Below are 27267 nucleotides of genomic sequence, written 5' to 3'. Positions count from 1 at the left end.
CTATTACACAATTCTGGCAATTTTACTCCTATTGAATTTGTGTTAGTGTGTGTGTGTGTGTGTGTGTGTGTATGTGTGTGTGCACACATGTGCATGTGTGTGCGTGTCTTGTTCAGGAAAACATTTCAAATTTTTTGCAAGTTTTTAAGAGTTACTTTTTATGAACTATTTTTCTTGTATCTCTTACTTTAATTCTTGCCTTTCTCTCTTGCATACTTCATACTTCACCCACTACTATTTCTAGATCCTCAACTATGATTTATGATCTATTCTATGATCTCTTATTGTTCGGTCTCTGAATATTTACATCTGAGCATCAGGACACTTTTCTCCTATTTCTTTATTAACGATAATTTTTTTTTGTGAAAAACCAAAGGCACAATGAATTCAAAAGGCAGTATGGCAAACATCTTTGCATACTTCACCCAGAATTAGCTATTGCCAATATTTCATCATAATTTGTTTATTTTATTTTAATAAACACAATAAAATATTACAAATAAAAATGCTATTCCATTTTCCCCACTGAACTTCCGATTCTGACTCCCTCCCTATTTTTTCCTTCTTCATTGGCATTCATATTTGATCATTAATTTGGTGTGCAGCCTTCCAATTCTTAAAATATGTTTGTGTGTCTGTGAGTGGTGTGTGTGTGTATATGTTGTGTGTCTCCAAGGGCATAATATTGTTTTGCTTTTTATAGCATTTATGAATTATTTTTCATTATGTAAAAATTTTAAGTTGCCTTATTAAATTGTTTTGAGGTTTACACAAACATGTTATTTCTTTTAATTTTATTTTATATTTCTTTTAAATAATTTTTTTCTTTGCTTTTAAATCTGGGAGACTGTATTTGTGTCTAAAATGCTTAATAACCTGTTAGTAAAATAATTTTAGTTGGCCATTTAACATCATGACAGGATTCTAGTAAAACAATTGCTTTTTTAGAAGATTTTCTTAGTATCTAAAAAAGTACTGTAGGAACAATAGCTTATTTTAGGACTATTATCTGTACCTTGATTTTTAAACTCTAAATCAAAATGAGTGTTATTTCATATAAGCGAAGTTTTATGCAAACAAAACTGAAGCCAAACTCTAGAAGTAAAGGAGAAATATTTAATTTAAGATAAGCTCAATTGCAATAATTTCTATGGCCCTTTGTTATAATTTAATTGTATTCTACTGAAGACCTATCCTGGGGGTATGTGTGCAGAAGTAAAAATTATACATACAGTTGCAATAGCCTACTTTATGTGATTGTGCACATACACACACACACATACACACACACTCATACTCAGTTTGTATATTATTTCAGCAGTGGGAAAAAGAGAAAGCCCAACTCATATCTAATTAAAAATGAAACTCCCCAAAGAAATATGCATAGTATTAAATTCTAGTTTTTCATAAGTGTAATGAAAATTAAATAACTAAATTAGTATATATACTCTGGAGTTCATCTATCCATCAAAATAATTGTTTTTCTTCCTCTTTATTACTTTACTAATCAGTCTCTTGTAAGTAAGTGACCTACCACTGGTAGAGCATATGCATTTTTCTTACAGTCAACTGATGGGATTTTATTGCTAATTCAGTGGCCCTCACCTAGTCAATCCAATTAATATACCCATGTTGAGAGAGATGTCTGGAACCAGTATCAGCTGTCATGTCCACAGGGTTTTTAGATAGCCTGCAATATGAATTTCTTTACACAATATAGCAGAGATAAGAATTCTATTACCAGAATCATACCTTCTGTTAAACTTTGCTTTCCTGAGGTGTTGACTATCTGCTTCATGAATGTGCAGGTCAGGAGTGTCACTTTTATTCCTTATATTTATAGGTTTAGTCTCTTATATATAGTATTCTCAACAAGAGTTTTTCAACCTTGGAATTATTGACATTTTGGAATGAATGATATTTTGTTGTAGGTTTGGTAGAGAGGCATATCTATGTTATTAAGAATGTTGTGATTATTTTAAAATATTTTTATAGAGAGAAACATGAATAAAGGTTAGCCTATTTAAAATGATCTCTCTGTTGACTGACTTGCATCGTTTGGGATCTCAAATGTCAAAAGTAAACAAAAGCCAATTGATTGTGCTTTACTAATTGAAGCAAGTAAATTTCTCAGTGATAGGTGCCAACACAGTTTAAAGGTCTTACAACTTCTCATCCAAATCTATTGTTTCACAAACATGAGTGTAGACCCAGATTAGAGTAAGTGTAGAGCAAATATAGTTTGCATTTACTTCAACATAGAATTGATCAGAAACAGAGTGGCTGAATTTCCATTAAGTTTTTGAGGCAGTTAGATTACCAGAAAATCTACCAGTTTGATTTACAGAAGTGTGATCAAATCACCTCTTGAGAATCCTTAATTGCAGAAGTATAGGGTAAAATAAAATCAGAGCATCTGTCTGCAATGCTAACCACAGTCAATTTGCTAATAGAATAACATTAGGAACTTTCTTTTTATTTATTTATTTATTTATTTATTTAATTATTTGTTGTTATCTGATAACTAACATCAGGAACTTTCTTTACTGATAAAGAATATTGTTTCTGTGATTCCTACATCAGGAACTTTCTTTACTGATAAAGAATATTGTTTCTGTGATTCCTATTCAATGGGAAATAAAATTGTTGTGAGATACCTTATTCTTCTATTTTCAAATAGGAAGTGTAATTTCAACAATTTTATTTCTACAGTACCCTGTATAATGGGCATATGAACTGTTAATTTGTCTTCTATTTATAGGTCATTGACTCATAAGGATTCGTATCTAGACCTAATGGCAAGCTTATTGTATTTCACACAGATATTGGACTGTGTTCTGTATACATCAATAGTATTGAATTTAGGAATTTCCTCTCTTGAAAAGGGGTTTTGTACAGATAGCAAACAACTCAGCAAGGAAACTAGCAAAATTTCAGTTATCTCCCTAATACACCTTCTCCATGTCATTTTTGGTTTTATAATTTTTAAGTGCTAGCAGGGCACATGACTACTAGCACAAAGAATTACAGTCCTGACTTCCTCTCAGGTGACACAGAAGATGGGCAATAACATTGTGAGCTACAAAATGGTGGCTACTTCACCTCTGCTCTCCAGATACCACAGAGATTCACTTTTGCCTTGCCCTAACCAGAAACACATAAGAAAAAGAATTCTTAGAAATTCAGGTCAGACTAGTCAATCTGATAGATTACTAATCCACTAACAGTAGGTAAAGTAACACTGAAGATGAAGTCTGTTCATCCTTGTGTCCTGGTTAGTTTTTGTCATTTTCTGAATTCCTAGATCTTTTTTTTTTTTTTTCCCATCTGCCGCAGTCTCTGGCTGGGCACAAATCATGAGCCACTCACAGCTTTGTAGATTCAAACAGCAATTCTTTATTCCCGATCTCACACCGGCCTTCTACAAACACGTTCTGGGGAAATCCATGTTCTCTGCCCAAATCCACACCTCCACTGGGCTTCTGTGTCCCAAAAATACTGTCTGAATCCCTAAGAACTCAAGAGGAACTCAGGCAGCAGGATACACCCTATTCCCGGCAAAAAATAATCTTCCTAAACCGGGAACGCCCTAAACTCGGATTATCCAAAACCGGGAACACCCTAAACACAGATCCGCCCTGGTCCTTGAGCAAGGTCACCTTCCACTAAGCAATACGGGGGTACGCTGGCAAGGAAATTGTCATACCTACTTGGCTATTGGCTCCCAGCACCCATCTTCCTGTGCTGTTTCTACAACACAAGAGGATGACCTCTATGCATTGCATCATGCAAACTCCTCTGCATTCCAGTTTCTGGTTGGGGTTGTGAGTGTCTAGTGCACTCGGGTCCCTGGGTAAGGGTCTCGAAGTAACCAGGACACAGGGGATGCAGAGCAAAGGCAGCAATTGCAACTGCATGCTGCGGTTTATTCCCAAGCTAATTATATATTAGTTGCAACCAAGATAAGTATTTACAAAGCACACATCATCCTTCTTCACCCGGATTCTGCTCCTCATAAACATGATGTAATGTATAAACTATTCTTTATGAGAACTCTAGATAATCTTTATAAGCTCTACTGTTGATACTAACTTTTATTACCAAAATACAAACTCCATTTTAATCAGATGTTTTGAGAACATTCAATACAAAACTAAACACGCCAAGAGTCACTTCCTTATAGTCCAAACATGCAGAACTTGTGGCTTGAGATAAGGGGAAGGGAACTTTTTCCTCCTCCTAGTTCTGGCCTGCCAGAACTAGCCTTCATCCCAGACACTGTCCTTACATGACATTTTGGACTCAAGGGGCCTCTTTAGCCATTTAAACTCCATCATTTCCTTCTTTTTTTCTTTTGTTTTTCCAAAACAGCTTTCCATAGAGTTAATACAGAACTTTGAGAAGGTTTTATACAGGCATAATACATGAGTAAAAACAGGATTAAAATTAATATTAGAACAATACCCATACCTCCAGCAGTATGAGATAAACTCTGTATAATTCCTTTAGGATCCAACCCTTCCAATTGTTTCAGGAATACTTCTGCTATCTGAGCAGCATCATTATGTTGAAATCCCTTACCAAACACTTCAAATATATCTTTTTGTAATGAATTAATCATTAAACTTGCAGTTTCATTACCATCCATATAAGCTTGAATAGTGCTCCATTCATGAAGACTTTGATTATATTGAACATTGGTAATACAAAAAGTAGTAGAATTCCAATCACATTTTAATCTAATTTCTTGTTCTAAGGTTAAAACCTTCTTTCCTAACCAATTCACTGTTTGTTTTAATATATCTATTTGAGTTTGAAGTCTAGAATCAATTTCTTTTTGTAATAACCATAAGTTATGAGAATCCTTATGCCACTCTTCTACAAAATGTTTTGTTTGTAAAGAAGTATGTAAAGCAACTCCACTCACTGTGGCTACTGTAGTAACAGCGATAAGACTTAATATTACTGCAACCAATACTCCCACAAAGCGTTTACTTCGTTTCAATAATTGTCTAAAAAATTCCATTACTAAAGTATTTACAGGATCCTGAGACCAAGGTCTTTGTAAGTTTACGGGAAGCCATATATGAGATCGTTGTTGTAATATCATAACAGAATGACCAGGAGCAAGAGGTACAGAAGTATTAATACAAGTATACAATTTACAGTAGTGACAAGTTATCCCTGAATTAAAAATTATGTTTCCTACCAAAAATAGATATGGCATAGGAACACAAGTTGTTACATTATATTCCTTAAAAAAGGTAAACTTATAAGATGATGGTGATCTACTAGTTCCAGAAAAGGAGCCGTTCAAAAGCACGACTGGTTTCATAGCCGCAGCAATTTTCCAAAGATGTGTCTGGATATGATAAGGATGTTGTATTGAAGCTATGGGTGGATCAGCCACTCCACCGTCTCCCCAAGCCATCAACTTGTCATTCGTCAAAATTTCATTCCACCTCTCTTTCGGCGGGATTCTGTATGTAGAAGATAAATCACAAGTAGAACTATTCCATTCAGAACAACTTTTTAAAAACATTCCATATGGTCCCCACATTATTATTCCCTGATAAATTTTTCCAAATTTACCTCCACATTCTTGCCAAATAAATGGATTATATTGCAATCTGTTATAAGTAAAATCAGGACAGTTAGGAAACATAGGATATTTGGCTTCCGTAATATTATCCCAGGTCATATTAATAGACCACGTGGAAAGCCTTTGTAACTTAGTCCTAGAACCATTACTCCGACTTCCTGCTAATATCCAATGTTGCCAATCCAATTGTAAACATGGAGGAGATCCCAAGCAAATAGGTCTACGCACATCATTTTGATATGTAAAATTATATATAGCTCCATCATGTATATTTAAGTAAGTCAGATTATTCCACGGTGGGGATAAAATAGCAGGGGAAGTATATAAAGTGATATCCATCTCTCCCCACATAACAGGTTCCATCAAGGGAGGATCAGGAATATAAGCCCAGTAATAAGTATTATTATTGTTAGTAGGTACCTCTGAGGAAGATGAGACAGTCAGCAATGCACACATAGCCAAGAATAAATTTTCAACAGTAAGAGCCTTTCCTGTGCGCTGCAACACCTTTTGTCCCTCCCCACTCAGCTTTTTAATTTGTCCCCATGTTGGTAAAGGAGAGATATTAAGTCGGCGACGTCTACGTGGGCCCAAGCGAAGTTGAGCCAGTGCAGCAACAGGTATATCAAAATCCGATGTTTGATTTCTGGGCCGATGAGACGGATAAGGTGCTGTTCGTATGGTGACGGGTCTGGATCCATCTCCCTGGAAGCCATTGTCGGTGTCCATTGTCTGTGGAAACATAACCATAGCCTTTCCCTTTATACAACAACATGCCAGGTTGCTATTCAGCATCTGCCGCAATTTTTACCCACACGGGTTCATGTATGACATCCACAATCTTCTCTTCAAAGTGGCGTTCTGCTCTAGTTAAAATGTCTCCTTGTGGCAAATTAAGAAAGTTCAATATAAACAAAGCTTGATGTAATATGGCTTTAGGTTGATTTTGTAAATGTTTGAATAAAAACATATGAGGATCTGAGTTATTCCTTCTTTTTAATTTTTTAATTTGTAATTTTAAAGTACCATGTACCCTTTCTACTATTGCCTGTCCTTTTGGATTATATTCTATTCCTGTAATGTGTTTGATGTCATATAATTCACAAAATTGATTGAATTTTTTACTGGTATATGCAGGTCCGTTATCTGTTTTAATTATAGCAGGTACTCCCATTATAGCAAAAACTTCAATCAAATGTTGAATAACATGATTAGTAGTTTCCCCACTTTGAGCAGTAGCCCACAAAAATTTAGAATATGTATCAATAACCACATGCACATAAGATAATCGCCCAAATTGAGCAATATGAGTTACATCCATTTGCCAAATTTCATTAGGTTGTATTCCTCTGGGATTGACTCCCGCAGGTACTATTCTTAAATGTAACGGTCTGCATATAGGACATTCTTTAATAATTTGTTTTGCCTTTTTATATGGTATTTTATACTTAATATGTAAATGTCCAGCATTAGAATGTAACAATTGATGTTCTTCTTGGGGAGTAGTAAACATAACTATTTTATCGACTTGATTATTGCCATAAGTTAAAGGTCCAGGCAGATGAGAATGTGATCGCATATGAGTAATATAGATGCGATGATTCCTTAATTGCAGTAATTTTTGTAAAGAAATAAATAAACTCTGCAAAATAGGTTTGTTAGAATAAGCAATAGCCGTATAAATGTTAGATACTACTCCTACTGCATAGGCAGAATCCGCTATAATATTAATTTCTTGTTTTGGGAAATCTTTTAACACTTGTATAATAGCAAATAGTTCATTTTGTTGTACTGAGTTAAATTGAGATGACTGTACCCAAAAATGATCAACAGTCCAATATGCACTCTTTGTCTTTGAACCATCTGTGAACACAGTAATAGCTTCAACTAAAGGATTTGTACTAATTATATGATTAATAACAAAAGTTTGTTTTCTAAAAATATCCCATAATTTACTATGTGGAAAATGATAAGAAACAGACCCTGTAAATCCCAATAAAGCTATTTGAAGCATTTCAGTCATTTGTAGTAAATATTCCCATTGCTCTTTCTGTAAAGGAACAATAATTTCCATTAAATCATAACCAGTAAGTGTCAGAGAACGTGTTCTACCTTGTTCTATTAATAAAGCTATTTGATCTGCATAGGGCATAATATTTTTGGAAAATCTATGTTTAGTATAAATCCATTCCATAGGCAAAGCATCTTGTCCCAAAATAGCTGTTGGGTATTGAAAAGTATTTAAAATATATAATACAACAGGTTTAAATATATCTACTCGCTGCAGAAAACTTTCTTTAATTCTTTGTTCCACAAAGTCCAATTCTAATTCAGCTTCCGGGGTCAATTCCCTTGGGCTATTAAGCTGCATATCTCCTTGTAATATATTAAATAAGTTATGTAGCTTATATGTGGGAATTCCTAAACTAGGTCGTAACCAATTGATGTCTCCTAACAGTTTTTGGAAGTCATTAAGAGTTCTTAGATTGTCTCTACGAAGAGTCATTTTTTGAGGAAAAATCTTTTGTCTAGTAACTGTATATCCTAAATAATTAACTATATCGTCTTTTTGAATTTTTTCTGGAGCAATAACAAGACCAAAAGACTTAAAATGTTTTGGTAAAAATTGTAATACTTCTTTTAGATCATCCTCATTGGATCCTGCAAACAAGATATCATCCATATAGTGAGAAATATACAATTGAGACCATTTCTGTCTTACTAATTTTAATGCTTCATTTACATAAATCTGACACATAGTAGGTGAATTCATCATACCTTGAGGTAATACTTTCCACTGGAATCTAAGATGTGGTCCTGCATGATTAATTTGAGGTAAAGAGAAAGCAAAACGTTTTCTATCATCAGGATGTACAGGAATAGTGAAAAAACAATCTTGCAAATCTATAACTATTACCTTCCAATCCTTTGGTAACATGACAGGCGAAGGAATACCTGGCTGTAATGCCCCCATTGGTAACATTGAGGCATTCACTCCTCGCAAATCTGTTAATAGTCTCCATTTCCCTGATTTCTTTTTTATAACAAATATAGGAGAATTCCAGGGAGAAGTAGAAAATTCAATATGACCTTGTTGTAGCTGTTCCTGAGTCAATTGATGAGCTGCTTCTAATTTCTCTTTTGATAAGGGCCATTGATCAATCCACAAAGGTTCATCAGACCTCCACATTATTTTTATAGGTTCCATGTGGGAAATTAAAATTGTATGTGAGCTCCCCACTGCTCTAAAACATCTCTGCCAATTATATTAAGAGGAATATCTAAAATATAAGGTTTTAGTACTGCAACTTGTCCATCATATGATTGTATAGTCACGTGAGAAATTGATTGCCCTATACTTTGTACTGGGGTAGAACTCACACCTTTAATTTGACAAGGTATGGTTTTATAAGGTAATGTATCAGGCCAGTCTTGCGTACAAATTATAGTAATATCAGATCCTGTATCCAAAAGAGCAGACAAACCTTTTGAATTTATGCTTATTTTTACCATAGGTTGCATTCTAGTAATTTGAGTAGCCCAAAAAACATTTTTATTATCAGTACTACCAAATCCTCCATATCTGTCATTATGAGAATATCCTATAGGTAAATATGGAAGCAATAAAATTTGAGCAATACGATCACCTTTTTGAAATTTAACATCTGCCAAAGATGACATTAAAACCTGAATTTCACCTTCATAATCTGCATCAATTATTCCCAGATGAACTGTAATACCCTTTGCATTTAAGCTAGAACGGCCTATTAAGAGAGCAAAAGTACCAGAAGGTAATGGGCCATATATACCCGTTGGAATTTTCTTGGGCATAGCACCAGCTTGTAATTCAAAATCTATTATGGCTGGTATATCCACTGCGGCGCTTTGTTTGGTTGCGGGTTGTAGGGAAAAGATTGTTGGGAGTCCCCGTTTATTTGATTCAGGCCCGGGGAACGGCCTGCATTCCCGTTTCCCTGAATCGGAAAGCTAGTATTATTTTTTGATCTACATTCACGAGCCCAATGTTTTCCCTTTTTACATTTAGGACATATTCCAGGACCCCGAGAATTTGGCCTTTTATCTTTTTTGCAATGTCTTTTTAAATGTCCCAATTGTCCACATCCATAACACTTAATGCCTTGGGGAAGTTTATCAGATTGTAAACTATGCCACGTAGATGCCATAGTTTCTGCAAGTAACTGCATTTTACGAGATTCTGAGGTAATATCCTTGCATACCTTTAAATAAGCATTGATATCTCCTGAATCTTTAATGGGCAAAATAGCACGCTTACAATCTTCATTAGCATTTTCAAAAGCTAGCATCCTTAATAACTGTTGCCTGGCCTCCTCTCCTATAACTGTTCTTTCAATAGTTAATTTTAACCTGGATAGAAACTCTACATAGGGTTCATTTGTTTTTTGTACTACCTTAGTCCATGATCCATAATGTTCTCCAGTAGGCCTAACTCGATCCCATGCTTCTAAGGCTATTTCATTCAATTGTTCATGAATTTCAACAGGGATATTAAGCTGTTGATTAATATCATCATACAACCCTGTACCCGAGAGCATAGGGTATGAGATGGCACGAATCACAGCATTTTGGCTGGCAGCATTTTCATGAGCCTTAGTGGCACAACCTTCCAAGAACCACATATGCCATTGTAAATATTCAGGTTCCCTTAATAATGCTCGTGCTACAATCTTCCAGTCCTCAGGAGCAAAATTATTATAATGGTTTGCAAAAGCCTTAAGCAATTCTTTTACATAATGCGAGTGAGGTCCATATAAAGTTACTGCCTTTTTTAACCGTCCAATATGATCAATATCTATTCCATCATATCTGGGCGGTATCGCCATTCCATTAGCAGGATCTGGGCAAATTACAGGAAAAACGAAATGAGAGAAATCATCATCTTCATCATCCTCATCCGATACCTCATTATTTAAATCCTTAACAGCCTTCATTGAAGCCAGCAAAAACGGATTAGGAGGAGGAGGAGCAGAGGTTTTAAGTTCAGACTTAACTTCTAATTTATCAAGTTTCTTTAAAACTTCTTTCAAAAGTGAAACTGTACCGCGAGCAGATTGGCCAATTGTTAATTTTTTTGCATCCTCTGCAACCTCTTCCTTTTCTTCCATATCCAGAGGAAGATCCAAAATAGACGGGGCTACCTCCTTATGCAAATTTCCTATAAGTCTTTCCTCATTCATAGCTTGGAACATTACATGTAAGATAGACCAAATGGACCAGAATCGAATAGGAATTTTCTCTCCCTGTTTCATAGCCTTTTCCACATTCTGGCGAACACGTTTCCAATTATCAACATCCATTGAACCCTCCTCTGGAAACCAAGGATTCCATTCCTTTACTACTTTCAAACACATGTCTATATCTGAGGATGATATTATCACACCATAAGTAGCCAAAGAATGTTTAAGAATTTTTAGAAAAGGAGAAGATGATACTTGTCCCATCACCCTGTAATATGTACTTACCGTACCTACCCTTCCTGAAGAATCTGCAGGGTCCCTGTTCAGGCGCCAATTGTGAGTGTCTAGTGCACTCGGGTCCCTGGGTAAGGGTCTCGAAGTAACCAGGACACAGGGGATGCAGAGCAAAGGCAGCAATTGCAACTGCATGCTGCGGTTTATTCCCAAGCTAATTATATATTAGTTGCAATCAAGATAAGTATTTACAAAGCACACATCATCCTTCTTCACCCGGATTCTGCTCCTCATAAACATGATGTAATGTATAAACTATTCTTTATGAGAACTCTAGATAATCTTTATAAGCTCTACTGTTGATACTAACTTTTATTACCAAAATACAAACTCCATTTTAATCAGATGTTTTGAGAACATTCAATACAAAACTAAACACGCCAAGAGTCACTTCCTTATAGTCCAAACATGCAGAACTTGTGGCTTGAGATAAGGGGAAGGGAACTTTTTCCTCCTCCTAGTTCTGGCCTGCCAGAACTAGCCTTCATCCCAGACACTGTCCTTACATGACATTTTGGACTCAAGGAGACTCTTTAGCCATTTAAACTCCATCAGGGGTTTGGCCAGTGGAATGCACTGGTATGAGGAACTAGAAAGAGATGAGTCAGGTTGAGAGATCTCCCTGCCTAGTTGGGATCCTTGCAGTGGTTGCATTTCATTATGGCCACAGCTTGACTCCAGATGGTCTGGTTTACATCTCCAGTTCTATTCAAGCTCCAGAGACAACATTACCTCCTCTTGCCCTTTAATAGTGGGATGGGAGGAGGGGGCAACAATCCATTGCTCTTAATCCCAGGGTACCCACCAATCCTTATTGTCCCCTCACATTGTTTAGTTCCTTCAGGAATTTTTGTTAATTAAACTCATAACGGTGTCAGGATTTTATTTGAGTTTATTCTATCATCTCTTTGAATTTATTCTTTTATATATTTTATTGTCTTTTTGGAGGATGTTGTAAATAAACACATGACATTGAAATAACATTTTCTGTGCAGCTAAAAATTGGAAATTTACAATGTAGATTTATTTTATTTTCTGTTCCTTAAAATATTGCTTAGTGAGGCTTCTTTATATTTTTACACTGATTCCAGATTTAAGACAGCCAGTAATTGGTATAGTATTTTAGAGCTTCAAACTCCTGGTGCTTAAACATTCCCATTCTTTCCTTGCTATCTTACTAAATTTGGCATTTTAATTGATCATTCCTCCCCCAACATTCAGGACTTCTCACTGTGCTTTCTATTGACCACTAGCATACTTTCTTCTCTCTAATATTTTCTTTTATCTATCTTTTTATCCTCAGAGAACACTTACTAATTGAATCTTCTCACAGTGAAACCTTACAATAGATCTTCCTTCATTTCTGGATCTTGAACAACTGGGTATAGAATCAATGAGTCAATGAAAAGAGGATGAAGCCCTGTGGTTCAGTTTTAGGCTTTTTAAGGACAGAATATTTGTGTCTTTTTGTCTTTGCTTCTTAGGTCATCAGAATGCTAGGTAAAGCAGAAGTCAGGGATCACCAAAAAACAAAACAAAACAAAACAAAAAAAAACCCAAACACCTAAATACAAAGAAACTGTAGTAATTTTTTGAAATTTTCTGAAACTAGTTGTCCTCCATTACCTGTGGCTTATATAATAGGTAGTCTATTTTTGTATTTCTCTGTGATTTTCTTTTACGCTGCTCAAAGATGGCTTGCAAATTTCCTTCAGATTGTTACATGGGCTGAGCAATTGACCTCTACTTGATCATTTCTAAGGTGGATAGAATGATTTTGAGTAATTTGGCTCTTTCAATTTTTTTTTTTTTTTTAGAGTGAAAGAAATGAAGACAACTCTTTGTAGCCTGAGTCTTAGTTAGCAAATTTTGTTTTGTTTTTTTTTTCTCCCATCCCACCAAATGTTCTATTTTCTCTCATTCCAGTGATTATTGAAAACATTTAAACGCTCCTGGGTTTAGTGAGAATTAGTGAATTAAACTGGGCACTTCACACTAAACTGGGAATCTCTACATTATTTATTTTTTTGTCATGTTTTCTCCCCCAAGGAATATAGCTGATTCATGTTATACTTACTCTATGTCAGCAGACCAGTCTGTTTCCTCCCATTATTAAAATTTAGATTTAGGGGCTGGGGTTGTGGCTCAGTGGTAGAGCACTTGCCTTGCATGTGTGAGGTGCTTGGTTCTATACGCAGCATCACAAATGAATAAACAAATAAATAAAAGTCCAACAACAACAACAACAAACATTTAGATTATAAAAATCTTGTGAACCTCTTTCATTATCAAACACCACTGGCATAATTATTTGCCTTTATTTCCAAATGCAAAGAGAGATGAACAGTAATTTGTAATAATGATGGTATGAAGAAAATACAGAGGCAAAACTATGTAACTAAAAAACTAATAAAACATATTAATCTAAAAATTTAAAGAGTGTGATATAACAAAGTTATCAGAAATAGATTTTCAAGAATGGGAGGTAGGTGATATCTAAAGATATTTGCCTTACTTAGGGAAAGCAGGATGTTACATAAGCATAATTAAAACATGTCTTATTTCTGTTTTTGATAGTACCAATACATAATAGTCACTGCACACATATTTAATAAATATAAAGTTAAAGTACCCAATCTCAAAGAGTGTAGTTTATAGCTTCAGGTTTATAATAAAATGTTTCTGGTTCAGTGGAGAAGAGATATTTTAATACATGATTTACATACATGTAACTGTACACTTTTAAATGAAATTTGCTATTATAATCACTTAATCTTGCAACTGTAATTTATAATATGTACTTTTTTGTTATACAGATGAATATTGTCTTAATTTCTTTTTAAAAATAGTTTTAAATGAGCAATGTCATAATTGCATATAAAAGTAATAAAGTTATGCTTACATCCCAATGAGAACACATTAGTTACTAATTTTCACAGTGTCTGCAGAAGACACCTCCTGGGATATATAAAGTATAAATATTTGTACTTGTCTTGAGATCAAAGAGAAGATCTATGGAGGCTCTGGGAAGTGAGGATCTTTCTTTGATTTTTATACTCATTGGATAACTTTGAAATGAAATTGGAAGCACAGACAAAGAAACTCTAGGAAATTAACTTCCAGATATTCTGATTTTTTATTTATTTCATTTATTCTTTGACAAGATCTTTACTAATTTATTGTCAAGAAATTATTATATTATATGAGATGAGATGAAACCATTTATAGACATCTTAATTGTTTTTCTGATGGTTTCAAAGTTAAATTTGTTTAATCTATGAAAATCTTTGAGAACTTTAAAGACTTTATTTTCATTTGATATATTCCACTTAAGTCATCTTATGTCTACTTTTTTTATCCCACACCCTAACTCACAATTAGATCGCATTTATAAAGCCTCACTATTTTGCTCCTTCACTCCTATTATTTTTACTTGAAGGAGAAAAATAACAGGAAATTTAAACTGACTGAACATTATTGTGTAAATAAAAAGATATATACTCTCTGAGAACATTTCCTGAATTATTGCAAAATTACATCCTGTTTCAGAATTCTCATATATTTACATAAAATAGTTCATTTACTCATTTTACAGGTTAAATACTATAATCTCTGTCCTATTTTAGGTTCACATGTTAGATGAATATTGGCAAGAATAGGTTGCACACACAAAAAAAACTACATGTATATAAGAAACTTATAGTGTCTGTTGAAATAACATTAGATTGGGAAAAAATGTTGAATCTGAATACAGTTGATCTAATTCTATTAAACGAATCTTTTGACATGGATATATCTACAGTTTTTAAGGATTTAATCTGTCTCCGATCTTTAACAAAATTCTTGCTACTACCAATATGCTTCTAACTCCTCTTGGTTTTTCTTGGAAAGTCTTGTCAGAAAGATCTTTCTTACTCTGGTTCTAGAAACATGTGTCCTCATACTATTCTTCTCATTTGAATCATTCACATCAGTCTTAGCTTCACTTTCCTGTCTGTATCAGGATGATCCAGAGAAACAGAACCAATAGCATCACACACTATTTAGGTATTGTAAAGAATTGTTTCACATTATGAAGGCTGAGAAATCCCATAGTCTGTAGACAGCCAGCTAGAGACACAGAGGAGCTGATGATACACATAATGATCTGAGTTCAAAGACCTTGTAACCAAAAGAGCTATTGGTATACCTCTCAGTTCCAACCCAACCAGAAGAGAGTAAATTTTTCTACATCTTGTTCTGTGCAAAGCCTCAGTGGATTGGCTGAGGACCATACTTGTTGAGGACTGGAGCGTGTGTGGGGAATCTGCTTGACTCAGTCTAACCAATTCAAATGCTAATCTTATCCAGAAACTCTCTCACTCACATACTCAGAACCAATGTTTTTTTTTTTTTAAGAGAGAGTTGAGAGTGAGAGTGAGAGTGAGAGAAAGAATTTTTAATATTTATTTTATTTTAGTTATTGGCGGACACAACATGCTTGTATGTGGTGCTGAGGATCGAACCCGGGCCGCACGCATGCCAGGCGAGCACACCACCACTTGAGCCACATCCCCAGCCCTCAGAACCAATGTTTACCAAACAGCTGGACACCCCATGACTCATCCAAGTACTTCCCTTAAAATTAGTCATCACAGCACTGAAATTTATTATCTACTAGACTGAAGTGTGAGTACTCTGGGATTTGTCTTGTTTCCTAATGACAATTATAAAATTGGGTCTTTGATCCTTCCAAGTGTCACAGATTAGTTCATTTTCCTCCAACTTTTTTGTAGTGTAAGCATTCTTCTAGGAGCAAGTTAGGTTCCACTTCTCAATGGATGTCAGCTGCACAGTTCTGCCTACTCTGAGCTCCAAGGGTAATCTTCCACACAGGGTAGGTCTTGATTTTGTTCTATCTTCAATTGTTCCTTCACTAGTGCATAACATTGGAGAAGATTGCAAACTTCTTGAAGTTGTTAAATTTAGGATGCTTTGTATTACTTTTTTATTTTAACATATCATTTGAATTACAGAAATTTAGGTCTACCTAATTAAAATATAACATTCACACAAATACTATATCATAGAACATAGGAGTTTGAGGAAAGTTTACATACATTGGGGAATCTCTTTCTTTCCTTAAAACTAAGCTAAGTACTACAACCAGAAGATACATGCATTCTTATTTCTACCAAATTTATTCCTTGATTTCTTTCTATTTTCTACCCAGGTAAATTAAATTATTTAATTCAGAAAACAATCTTTCTTTTCCTTAGTTCCTTACATGTCTTAAGCCCTTAATGTCAAACATCTTCCTACATTGAAGGACTTATAATGAATCTTTTAGCTTTCTAGAGACTTAGGAGATTCAAAATTAGACCAACCTCAAAAACTGAGAAACCTTCCTGCTTTCAGCAATGAAGGCAATGAGGAGCCATTAAAGGCTATTGAACATAAGAGTAAAAGGATGTAACTGATGTTTTGAGAAGATTATCACACTTAGAAAAATCAAAGGTCTATTTTACCAGTTATAGAGTGTTCCAAGCAAGAAGGGATTGGTGTTTCAACTAGAAAATAAAAGGAGAGGTAAATCAAAGAGATCATTAAAGGAAAAGCAAAAGAACTTTGTTACTAATTTCATTTGAAGGAAAGAGAGACAAGTAAAAAATAACTTACATGAATGCACGATTCTAAGACTCTAATTTCGGATATGATTATATGATGTCATTGAAATAAATACCAGCAGACTTAATCTTGAGTCACCAAAGAATATAATTTATCTTACATTTTAAATTTATTAAAAGAGTATCTATGATACTGAATATGGTTTTTGTTTTTCTTCAAAATAACACTAATGTATGCCTACCATTTGGTCAAATGTTTTATAGGTTAATCAGTGGAAAGATAAGTTAGAATGTTCACTTTTTTCTCTGAACTCTGTTTCTCAGATACTTATTCTGATAAGGTTAAAAGATAGTCTAACCTATTTTTTCCTGGAATAACTAACACCATCTTTCACAAACATGATTAGAGGACTTTTTTTTTTCCTTCAGGCAGGAGAATAATTTACCTAGGTATATTTCTCAGGGTAAAGGAGATATATATATATATATATATATATATATATATATATATATATATGATTTTATGGTACTAAAGCTAATGAAAACAAAAATTTGCAATGTTAAAGGAGGATAATAAAGGAATATTTATGGGAATATTTTAATTACTATTTAAAACTCTTAATAAATAGCTTTATTCACATATTAGTAATTGATGTCAATACTATAACTTTACATTGAGCATATGTATAGAAACTTCAAGCCTGCAGTTTCTGTAAATATTTTTTAAATTTATAGTTGTAGTTTGTCATTATACCTTTCTTTTATTTATTTATGTGGTGCTGATGATCATACCCAATATTCCATGCATGCAAGGCCAGTGCTCTACCTCTGAGCCACAACCCCAGCCTATGAATAAGATTTAAAGACAATCTAGAATTGTATCTAGAAATAGAAACCTTACAGATATCTATCCCTTAAGTCTAGTTTCATGTCTAATCATAACTCTAGATAAAACAAGATAAATATATGTGCAAGAACAAGAACCAGGTAAATAAAATTTTCTCTTCTGGAAAGTGATGCAGAAAAATTCCTTCCATTTGTGGAAATGTGTGGAATAGGATAATAGGTTCCTTCCCTATGATTTAAGAATCATATTAAAATCTTAACTCACAGTATTCAATCAAGAGGAAAGTGATATTTTAATACTTGAGAAACAAAGTTAAAAACAAAAGGAGAGGCCAGGTGCCATGGTGAATGCCTGTAATCCCAGTGACTCCGGAGGCTGAGGCAGAAGGTTCACAAGTTCAAATCCAGCCTCAGCAAAAACAAGGCACTAAGCAACTCAGTGAGCTCCTGTCTAAATAAAATAAAAAATAGGGCTGGGTATGTGGCTCAGTGGTAACTATATCTGGGTTCAATCCTCAGTACTCAAAAAATAAACAATAAAAAATAAATAAATAAAAGGAGATGAAAGGTTATATAGTTCTCTTTGCAATGTCTCACTGTACATTTCTCGAAGTCTATTACTTTGATTTGCCATAGAATCATGTTAGAAGTGAGACTGACATAATGAAATATCTAAATGTGCTCTGTGATGTATCCTCATTCATTATAGCTTAGTATACTGATAATTTAGCTTCACGTAATACAGTGAAAAATGTTGCTTCAGATATACCAGTTGGATTCAATTTAAGTAACTTTAATGATTTTATATAACAATTAGGCAATAAACTTTTTATATGGAATAAAATTATTATGTACCAGCTAAATTTCACATAATATTTGTATTGTTGTTATTATAATAGCTAAATTGATTTCCTCATAAAAATTTCCAGTTCTTAGACATTATTGACAATAATTGCACATTTTATGTATGTTTTTAAAGACTCTATTATAGTTTCCAGATATTAGAGAAACTTGGATCTATCTACATTTTAAAGATTATAAAGCTACAGTCATATGTTTAAAATCAATGTTTGCAACTTATTAACTATCGATGGGTTAATCTAAGAGAAACATTCAAATACAATAATTGCACTTTCTTTTTCCTTGAAAAAGTTTCATTTTGAAGCTTCAGTTGAAGATTCTACTCTTTTGTTGATTCACCAAAAAAATTATGCTTTTAAAATGTGCTTTTAAATTCACTGTTTTTTTTCCTTACTATCCCTGGGATAGATAACATTTCTTGTTTTTAACAAATGGATCTTTTCCCAAACATATGCTATGAAAATTACATATAATTTAATTCATGAACATATTGTTACTAACAACTATACCCATCCTCTCTGCAAAGCCAGACTTTATGACCAACGAAATGTGATATTTGTTAAACATGGGTTGAGAAATTTAAGAACTGATTAGGTTGGTTCCACAGTCAAGCTATTATGAGCAATGCTACAATAAGCATAGAAGTGCAAGTGCCTCCTTGATTTCATTTCCTTTGGGAATATATATATATATATATATATATATATATATATATACACACAAACACTAGTGTTATTCCTGATCTAATATGGTAATTTAATTTTTAGTTTTTTAAGAAACCTCTAAACTTTCTTTCACAAAGTTGTATAAATTAACCTAAATACCCATCAATGGTCTAGTGGATGTAGAAAATGTGATATGTATGTACATAACAGAGCATTACTGAGCTATAAAACTATATATTTCAAAATCGCTATAAGACAGTATTTTGAGTGTACTTACTGTAAAGAAGAAATAGTAAAATTTTAAGGTGGTGGATATGCTAATGATTGGTTTGTTCATTGCAAAATGAATACGTGCATTGAAACGTCACTCTGTACACCACCATATGTAAAATCATTATATGTAAATCCAAAACATTTAGAAAGGTAAAGAACAGTTAAAAAACAAAAAACAAAAAACTATGTTACCTCTTCTGGGGTCTAAGAGCCATGGACACTTCTTGTTGAAACAATTAAAGGGGCCTGTATTCACAAGCTAATGGATGTGGGACAACTCCTTTCTAACTCACACTGGATTTACATAAGTGAAAAATAAGTTTCTGATGTGTTAAGCTATTTGGGATTTTTTTTCATGATACTCTACATATCTATTGTCTAACTCTCTTTCTAAATTCTGTTTCTTATTTACCACATATAGTAACTATTTAAAAAATGTCAATAATAGTGATTTTTTGAGAAAACTTGTTTAAAATCACTATTAGAATGCAGTGTTATTCATGATCATTTTATTTTATAATCTTGGATATAAAGTGCATTTATTTATTTCATCTAGCAAGTGCTTGTTAAGTGTTTTAATATGTGTCACAAACTCTCTTTGAGTCCTGGTAAAAGAGTGATGAATTAAAACAAGACAAAAAAAATCTGTGCTCATGAATATTAAATTCAACTCTAGGAAATAGACAATGAGCAATAGTACTAGGTCAAATTTAGATGCTAAGGAGGAAAAATAAAGCAGAGAAAAGTGCCCCAGGAATCCCTCACTGAAACAGTGACTTTTGAATAAAGATCTAGAGGCAGCAAGGACCTGAACCAGGTAGACTGAGGGAAAGCTTCAGGTTAGAGAAAATTGTGAGCAAAGTGGGGAGCATGTCCAGGGTACACAAAAAGCATCAGAAAATTAATGCAACTGGGATGCTGTGCAAGTAAGACAGGGTGGGAGGTGAGACAATCAGGGAGGGAAGGAGAGCCAAGGTCATTTAGGGCCTTGGAGACATTTTAAGAAGTTTGGCTTTGATGGTAGATGGGGGCCCGTTAGAATTTTTGAGCCTGGAAATGACATGATATGAATGAGATTTTTATAAGGTCAACCTGGAGCTCTGTGGAGAGTAGACTGAAATATGATAGCACGGAAACAGGAAAGCCTAGAGAAGGGTCATTGACATAAAGATGGGAGATGCTGCTGGTAGCTTGAACCAAACTGGTAACAGTGATGGAGTGAAGAAATGATAGATTTCTAAATATATTTTGGCACTCAAGACCATAAGATTTGCTATCAGATGAGATATGGGATTGAGCGAAATACTGGCCAACAATGACAACAAAGTTTTAACTCAAATGACTTGGTGAATGCAGTAGCCATTTACAGAGATAGGAAAGACTATTGAAGGAACAGTTCTAGGGAATATCATAGATCCGTTTTGAAAGTATTAGGGTTGAGGTGCCTATTAAACAACAAAGTAGATATGTCAAGTCTCTTGAATATACAGATCATTAATTCACGGGGTAGTCCAGGGAGAAGTTACAGTTTTAGGAGGTGTCAGTATAGGATATTTGGAGACATAACATGGGTGGCATCATCAATATAATGACTGAATAGAGAATGCCGTTCATTCTTGACCATTTTACTTTATAATCTTGGATTAAATTGATACCAGGAAAATTTCAAACTTTAGAGGTCAGAAATGAAAAGAAACCAGCAAAAGACTATGGTGCTGTGGCAATAAAGGTAGAAGAAAACCCACATAAGTGTGATGTTTTAGAAATAAAATTTTAAAAAGGCAAAAATTTTAGGAGACAACGATTAACTGTGTCAAATCATTCAGATTGATGAAGTAGGATGAGGTGTGAACAATGACTCTGTGATTTATCAAAATGTAGGCCATTGCTGAAGTTGCTAATGACTCCTTTACCATAGTAATTGTGGAATTTAATTTAGTAAATTCAAGAGAACAGGAAGGAAGAAATAGTAAATCACTGTGCGTAAGGGTTTTCAAAGAGTTTTGCTACAAAACCAAAGACAAGAAATGATTAACCTAAATGGAGAAGTAGGATCTAGACTTTTTAAAAAAAGTAATAACCTGTTTTTTTTTTTTAAAAAAATTGTGTTTTAAAACACAACAATGTGTTGCATGTAGATGGGATGATTCAATGGAAAGGGAAATGATGAGAATGCAGAAGAAAGAATAGCAAATTACTGGAATCAATTTTGGGGGTATCTATGAAGGGATTGCCTTAACTTTGAGTATTCAGAATACATTCATAAGTGGAGCAAAGGCAGTTCTTGGAAATTATTTTTTTATTGTTTCTCTTACTATGTAAACTAGCAAATTTGTCTGAGCTGCTAGTCTTATATTGCTTATCTATCTTTTTCTATATATATATTTTTTCTTTTATTTTTTTATTGGTTGTTCAAAACATTACAAAGCTCTTGACATATCATATTTCATACATTAGATTCAAGTGGGTTATGAACTCCCATTTTTACCCCAAATACAGATTGCGGAATGACATCGGTTACTAATATGGCATTATGTAAAAATGTGGATGTGTTAACTTTTTCTATATTAAACAGCAGAAATTATGGAAACCACATGATCAGAACAAGGCCAATGGAGAGTCATCACTCTCAAGGAAATGACTTTCTGATGGAGTGTAGGAGTGAAAAGGCAGAAATAATTTCCTAACACTTGACACCTGGGAAAGTGGTAGGTGGCATCATCCTTACCATCTGTCTCTCATTTTTAATTTAATATTCTTACTTGCTCCTTGTTTCTACCCTGTGATAATCTTATTTTCCTTGCTCTACTCTAATTTTCAATTTAGTGCTCCATTAATTTTATTTATTTTCCCCAGTAACCATTCTGACATTCTTCTAATTCTTAGGATATATCTTCATTTAAAATAATTCATCATTAAACCTGATTACTTATTTTATATAGTTTTTTTTTATTTTTTTAATTTAATTTATATCTTATATATAGTAGAATGTACTCTTTTTTGTTATACAGCTATTTGAGTTTTATGTGTTTTTTAGAAACATATAAACGCCATTGCCATTGATAAACAGAAGAGTTCCATCATCCTTAAAATTCCCTTTGGCTGCCCTTTGTATGAAACCTCTTGCTGCCACCCCTAACCTCTGACAACCACTAATCTGTTCTCTGTCCCTAATGCTTTGACTTTTCCAGAATGGAAATCAAATAAGAATGTCATTGGTCTTTATTCATGACAGAAATTACATTCACCCAATTATTCAGGACAGACATTTGAGAATCACCCTAAACATTTCCTTTTTCAGACTACATCTAATTATGATTTCAGACTACATCTAATCAATTATGAATTTCTTACTAATTCAAGAATATCTTCCTTTCAATGATGTAGGAGAAGTAACAAAAAGAGTTATTGCAGTTTCACATTTAATCAGCATGGCTTAGATATTAACGGTCATTATTCTTCTGTTTTACTTGAGACTTTTCCTTAGAAGACAGATTTTATCAATATGTAAGCTTATTTTGGTATTAGGAGGAAGAATTGAGGAAGTTAAAACAGAACATTTAAGTGGAAGCCATAGCTTTTATTTGGCAAGGAATGTACAAAAGAAATAACTTGGTAATGTGAAAATATTTTCTAGGGATAGTAGAGATCTTTAAAAAGGGCATTGGCAAAATTAGAAACTGAGATAGATTCTGGTTATCTAGTCTATTAGCTTTGCAAACCCCAATGAATTTTTTCTACTTATTTGCTGTTCATTCAATGCTGACCTATTAATGGAGTATTCTGCATTTCCATTATAAATGTGCTATTTGATATACTTCTTCCTGATTTGCCTTCTGAACACCAAAACACCAAAACCAGAGTTAACACAAGTATATATATATATATATATATATATATATATATATATATATATATATATATATAGATATAGAGAGAGAGAGAGAGAGAATAAAGGAATCTGCATTTCTTGGAATTTTCTATAGCCTTTGTATAAAATATATTGGATACATACCTCATTAATGGAGTGACAATGACATTTAATGTTTCTAAGTTTTGTGCTGCAGCTCACATTGCTTTATCCTCCCTGTGTTGTACAATATTAGGTAGTCTCAATCTTACAATTAAGTATTGAGTACTTCTTATCCTGAATTTTGGTCTTTTTAAAATATAATAAATATATAGCTCTTTTGATTCTGATAAAAATAAAAATTTCTCCAGAAAAGGCATGAAATAGCAAAGACAGATAAACGAAAACAGAAAATAACAATACATGAACACAAATAGAGAATGTTTTGAAATCTGATTGATTAAATTCTCACATCATGAAATTTGAGAAAACTTGAAATAATGTGACTATAATTGACATGTAAATACGTTGCAAACTTTGGGATGAAATCTGTTTATTGATGAATCAATCTCTCTCTCTTTCTTTTTGATATTCAACCCAGGGGTGCTTTAACACTGAACTACAGCCCCAGAACTTTTTATGTTTTTAATTTTGAAACAGGGTCTCACTAAGTTGCTGAGGCCCTTAATAAGTTTTTAAGCTGTCTTCGAACTTGTGATCCATTTGTCTTATCCTCCACAGTGAGGGGAATTGTAGGCCTACACCATCACACCTGTTTGGATGTGCTGTACTCACAAATAACTAGGCCTGTTTTAGGCAGTAAAGCAGAACTACAGGAGTAAGGACAGTTGGGTAGGCATCAAAAGAATAAGGCACCTAGAGTGTCTATGAATTCTGCAGTGTTGAAGGTCTTATTCATGCTAAAGGTGTACAGATCATCTGCGACTCAGAGCTATTTTTGTTTATGAACACATGGAAAAACTATCTCTTTGGCTTAAGTATTTCCCATTGGAATGCTGCACTCTATCTCACACTTGACCAGAGTGAACTCTGAGCACTAAGCTGTCTCTCTCCACCTGTCCTTATCACTCTTCTCAGACTCTAATCATTCACCTGTATTATGATTAGTTTGATACCTTTCATCACACAGGCTCCCATTTTCTAGTATGAAATTCCCTGGTTTATATAAATAAATAAATACATTATAATCTTAATGTCCTTATTCCAGAATCTATGAAATTAAGTTTGAGATGAGAGTCATTTTGAATAACAAAAAAATTTATAGTAAAGCAGTTGTTTATTATGTTTCCTATTAAGCTTTGCCCATCAGATATCCCAAACTCTCAAATATAACAGACCAGAGAAAAATCATTCCTGACAGGTTAAAACCATTAATAGTAAAGTTAGTGTTTTCAATTCTGGTTCTGCTACCAGCTTATTTTTAACATGTTTCTAGGGACTTTCCTACTTATGGCTGCATTCATTTTTAAATGATAGAATTGGGTTAGGACAGTTGATGTCAACATGTAAACAGCAACAGATGCCCTTCCCCAAATAGAAACATATGCCAAGGTCAAATGTTTAAAGTAAACAAGATTTTCTGTAATTAAAGTGTAGGAAAGGGGTAGAAAACTCAAAACCCTGAAAGGATCCCTGAAAAGAGTTCATTTTGAATTTTTCAAAATGACCTGAAAGCTAACTTGCACTTGTAATATTCCCTGCATCCAATTGCATGAGGTGTATGTGAGGATTTAATATATGCAGATATTATGTCTTAAAAGGTGAAACATGGCCAGGTATGGTGGCAAATGCCTGTAATCTCAGTTGTGTGGGAGGCTGAGGAAGGACATTTCACAAGTTCAAAGCCAGCCTCAGTGACACTGGGAGGCCCTAAGCAACTTAGTGAGATTCTATCTGAAAATATAAAATATAAAAATATAAGGGCTAGGCATGTGGCTCAGTAGTTAAGTGCCCCTGGATTCAATACCTGGTAAGAAAATAAAAAAGTGATTCAGGAAAATAGGAAAATAGGAATGAAAGATTATTAATGGAAATTTTATATCTGGGGTTTTATTTTATCCTACTTTTAGGTTTGGTTTAACATTTACACAAGGATCAATTATAAACAAGGCATTATGGCACTGTTTCTTTAAGCCTCTAAGTATGACCCCAACATAACTCTTAAAAAGGTGCTTGAATCTTGAAATAAACGGCTTTGGAGAGCTGGGAAAAAGACAATCAGGGAGGCCTGGGAATGGTTGAACCTCAGGATAAAGTGGTGAGTCCTGACTGCCAGCCCTCATTCAGCTCTACTACAGTCCCTGCCTGGGGATTGGTGGGCAGTAGTTTCTCCTTTAATTTAACCATTTATTTTCTTTTCAAGTATTAAGTGTATTCATTTCAATTCTGCTCATCAAACACTCAATGAAGGCTCACTCTGGCAGTCACTCTGCTCTGATCTTTAGCAGAAATACCAAGATGCATTCCAGGTACACTTAAATCTTTTGAACAGGTAATTTCAAATGCAGTTTAGAGAAATTGCAGTTGATGGAACAGAGCAGGATTAAAAATTAGTACATGTCTTTTTGTTCCCTTGAAATACTGTTTGAGAAAAAGATGATATGTTAAGTATGTTTGTATTCAAGTGTTGCAACCGAGTTAATATTATTTTCTAATGTTTGAGACCTTAATTTTTGTGTTTGTTTCACAGAGTACTGAGTTTCCTTTCTCACTTCTATTATATTAGGAAAGAAATGAGAGATGAATGAGTTGGATAGGAAGTAAAGAGGAGAGAGCAAGTGTGTATATTAAAGGTTAATGAAAAAGAAGATAGGAGATTAAGTTGGAACTGAAAGGAAGTGTTAGTGGAGTTCTGAGAAGGAAATTGAATAAAGCTAGCATATGCTAAGGAAAAAAAAAAGGAGAAGAAACACAGTGAGCAAACCCCACCCCCACAAAAAAAGAGAAACTTAAGTAGACACTTATGAAATATCTGAAGGAGACACCTTTAATTAGTTTTTCTTTGAAGCTAATTTTAAATGCTACTGAAAATTTACATTTAAACTTTTCAAGTCAAATATATTATGGCCTCTTGCATACTTTTCAGGAGTGCTGAAAAACAAGATGGTGCCATTTTATTATAGAATACAGCATACCTATAACTGGTGATATAGTATTTAAATACATTATGTAAAATAAAATGTAAATAATTCTATAAAATTTTTACACTATAAATTATATTTAAAATTATTACTCAATGAAATTATTACTCAATGAAAAAATCTGTGAAAAGAAAATTTCCTTGTCTTTGATGAAACCATGTGGTAGCCATGCGCATATTGATTTCTAAAAACAGAATTCACTACTATGACTGGTTTAGGAATAAGAAAGCTTATTTCTGGGTCTAGTATTCATATACAAAGACTGACATCTCCTATTATCCTAATGGTATAATATTAAGAATGATCTAAAGTTTTAAAACAAAGTATAAAATAGATATTCCATCCCAGGTGACATGTGAGTGGACTGTCTCTCAATTTTGATCAGCAACTCACATGAAGAATATGTATCTGACTTGATTATATCGGACTGTTCAAGGTATGATGTAATGGTACTTTTGATGGATGAATATAAAAGATGAATGACAAGTTGATCTGCATCAGTGCTCTGCAGCTTAACCCAGGGGAAAAGATGCCCTGGGTAAAAGGAGCCAATGCTCTAGGACTCATGGCAGCCTTGACTCTGGAGCATCCTGCTACTGGGATGTGCAATGTGATTCACTGACATGGTTCCCTGGCCTGGTTTTCAAGTTCATTGTTCAGAAATTGTGCTTCAGAGTTAAGTTTAACTCTTAAAACTGGTACATTTAATCAAGTTATTTAACCTCCCTATGCCTCAGAGTCCCTATCTACAAAATTAGTATAATAATAGCAAAATTTCATAGAGTTGTTATGATTGTCATCTAAAGTGCTTAGAACACTGTCTGGGATATAATAAATGCCAAATAAGAGTTATCTAGGATAAAAATTCCATAAAAGTGTGTGTTTATTTTTGC

General features: G+C 33.9%; 1 protein-coding gene across 1 annotated transcript; it reads right to left on the bottom strand.

The window, feature by feature from the left end:
• Positions 1-3079: 3079 nt before the first annotated feature.
• LOC143410642 (endogenous retrovirus group K member 13-1 Env polyprotein-like) lies at positions 3080-6331 on the bottom strand. The gene is made up of 2 exons (XM_076871456.1): positions 4471-6331; positions 3080-3144 (listed from the first exon to the last, which is right to left on the bottom strand). The coding sequence occupies exons 1-2, from the start codon at positions 6329-6331 to the stop codon at positions 3080-3082; spliced, it is 1926 nt and encodes a 641-aa protein (XP_076727571.1).
• Positions 6332-27267: the final 20936 nt, after the last annotated feature.

This window comes from Callospermophilus lateralis, chromosome 11 (genome assembly GCF_048772815.1).
Source record: "Callospermophilus lateralis isolate mCalLat2 chromosome 11, mCalLat2.hap1, whole genome shotgun sequence".
NCBI lineage: Eukaryota > Metazoa > Chordata > Mammalia > Rodentia > Sciuridae > Callospermophilus > Callospermophilus lateralis.
This window is presented reverse-complemented; position numbering and strand designations above follow the sequence as displayed.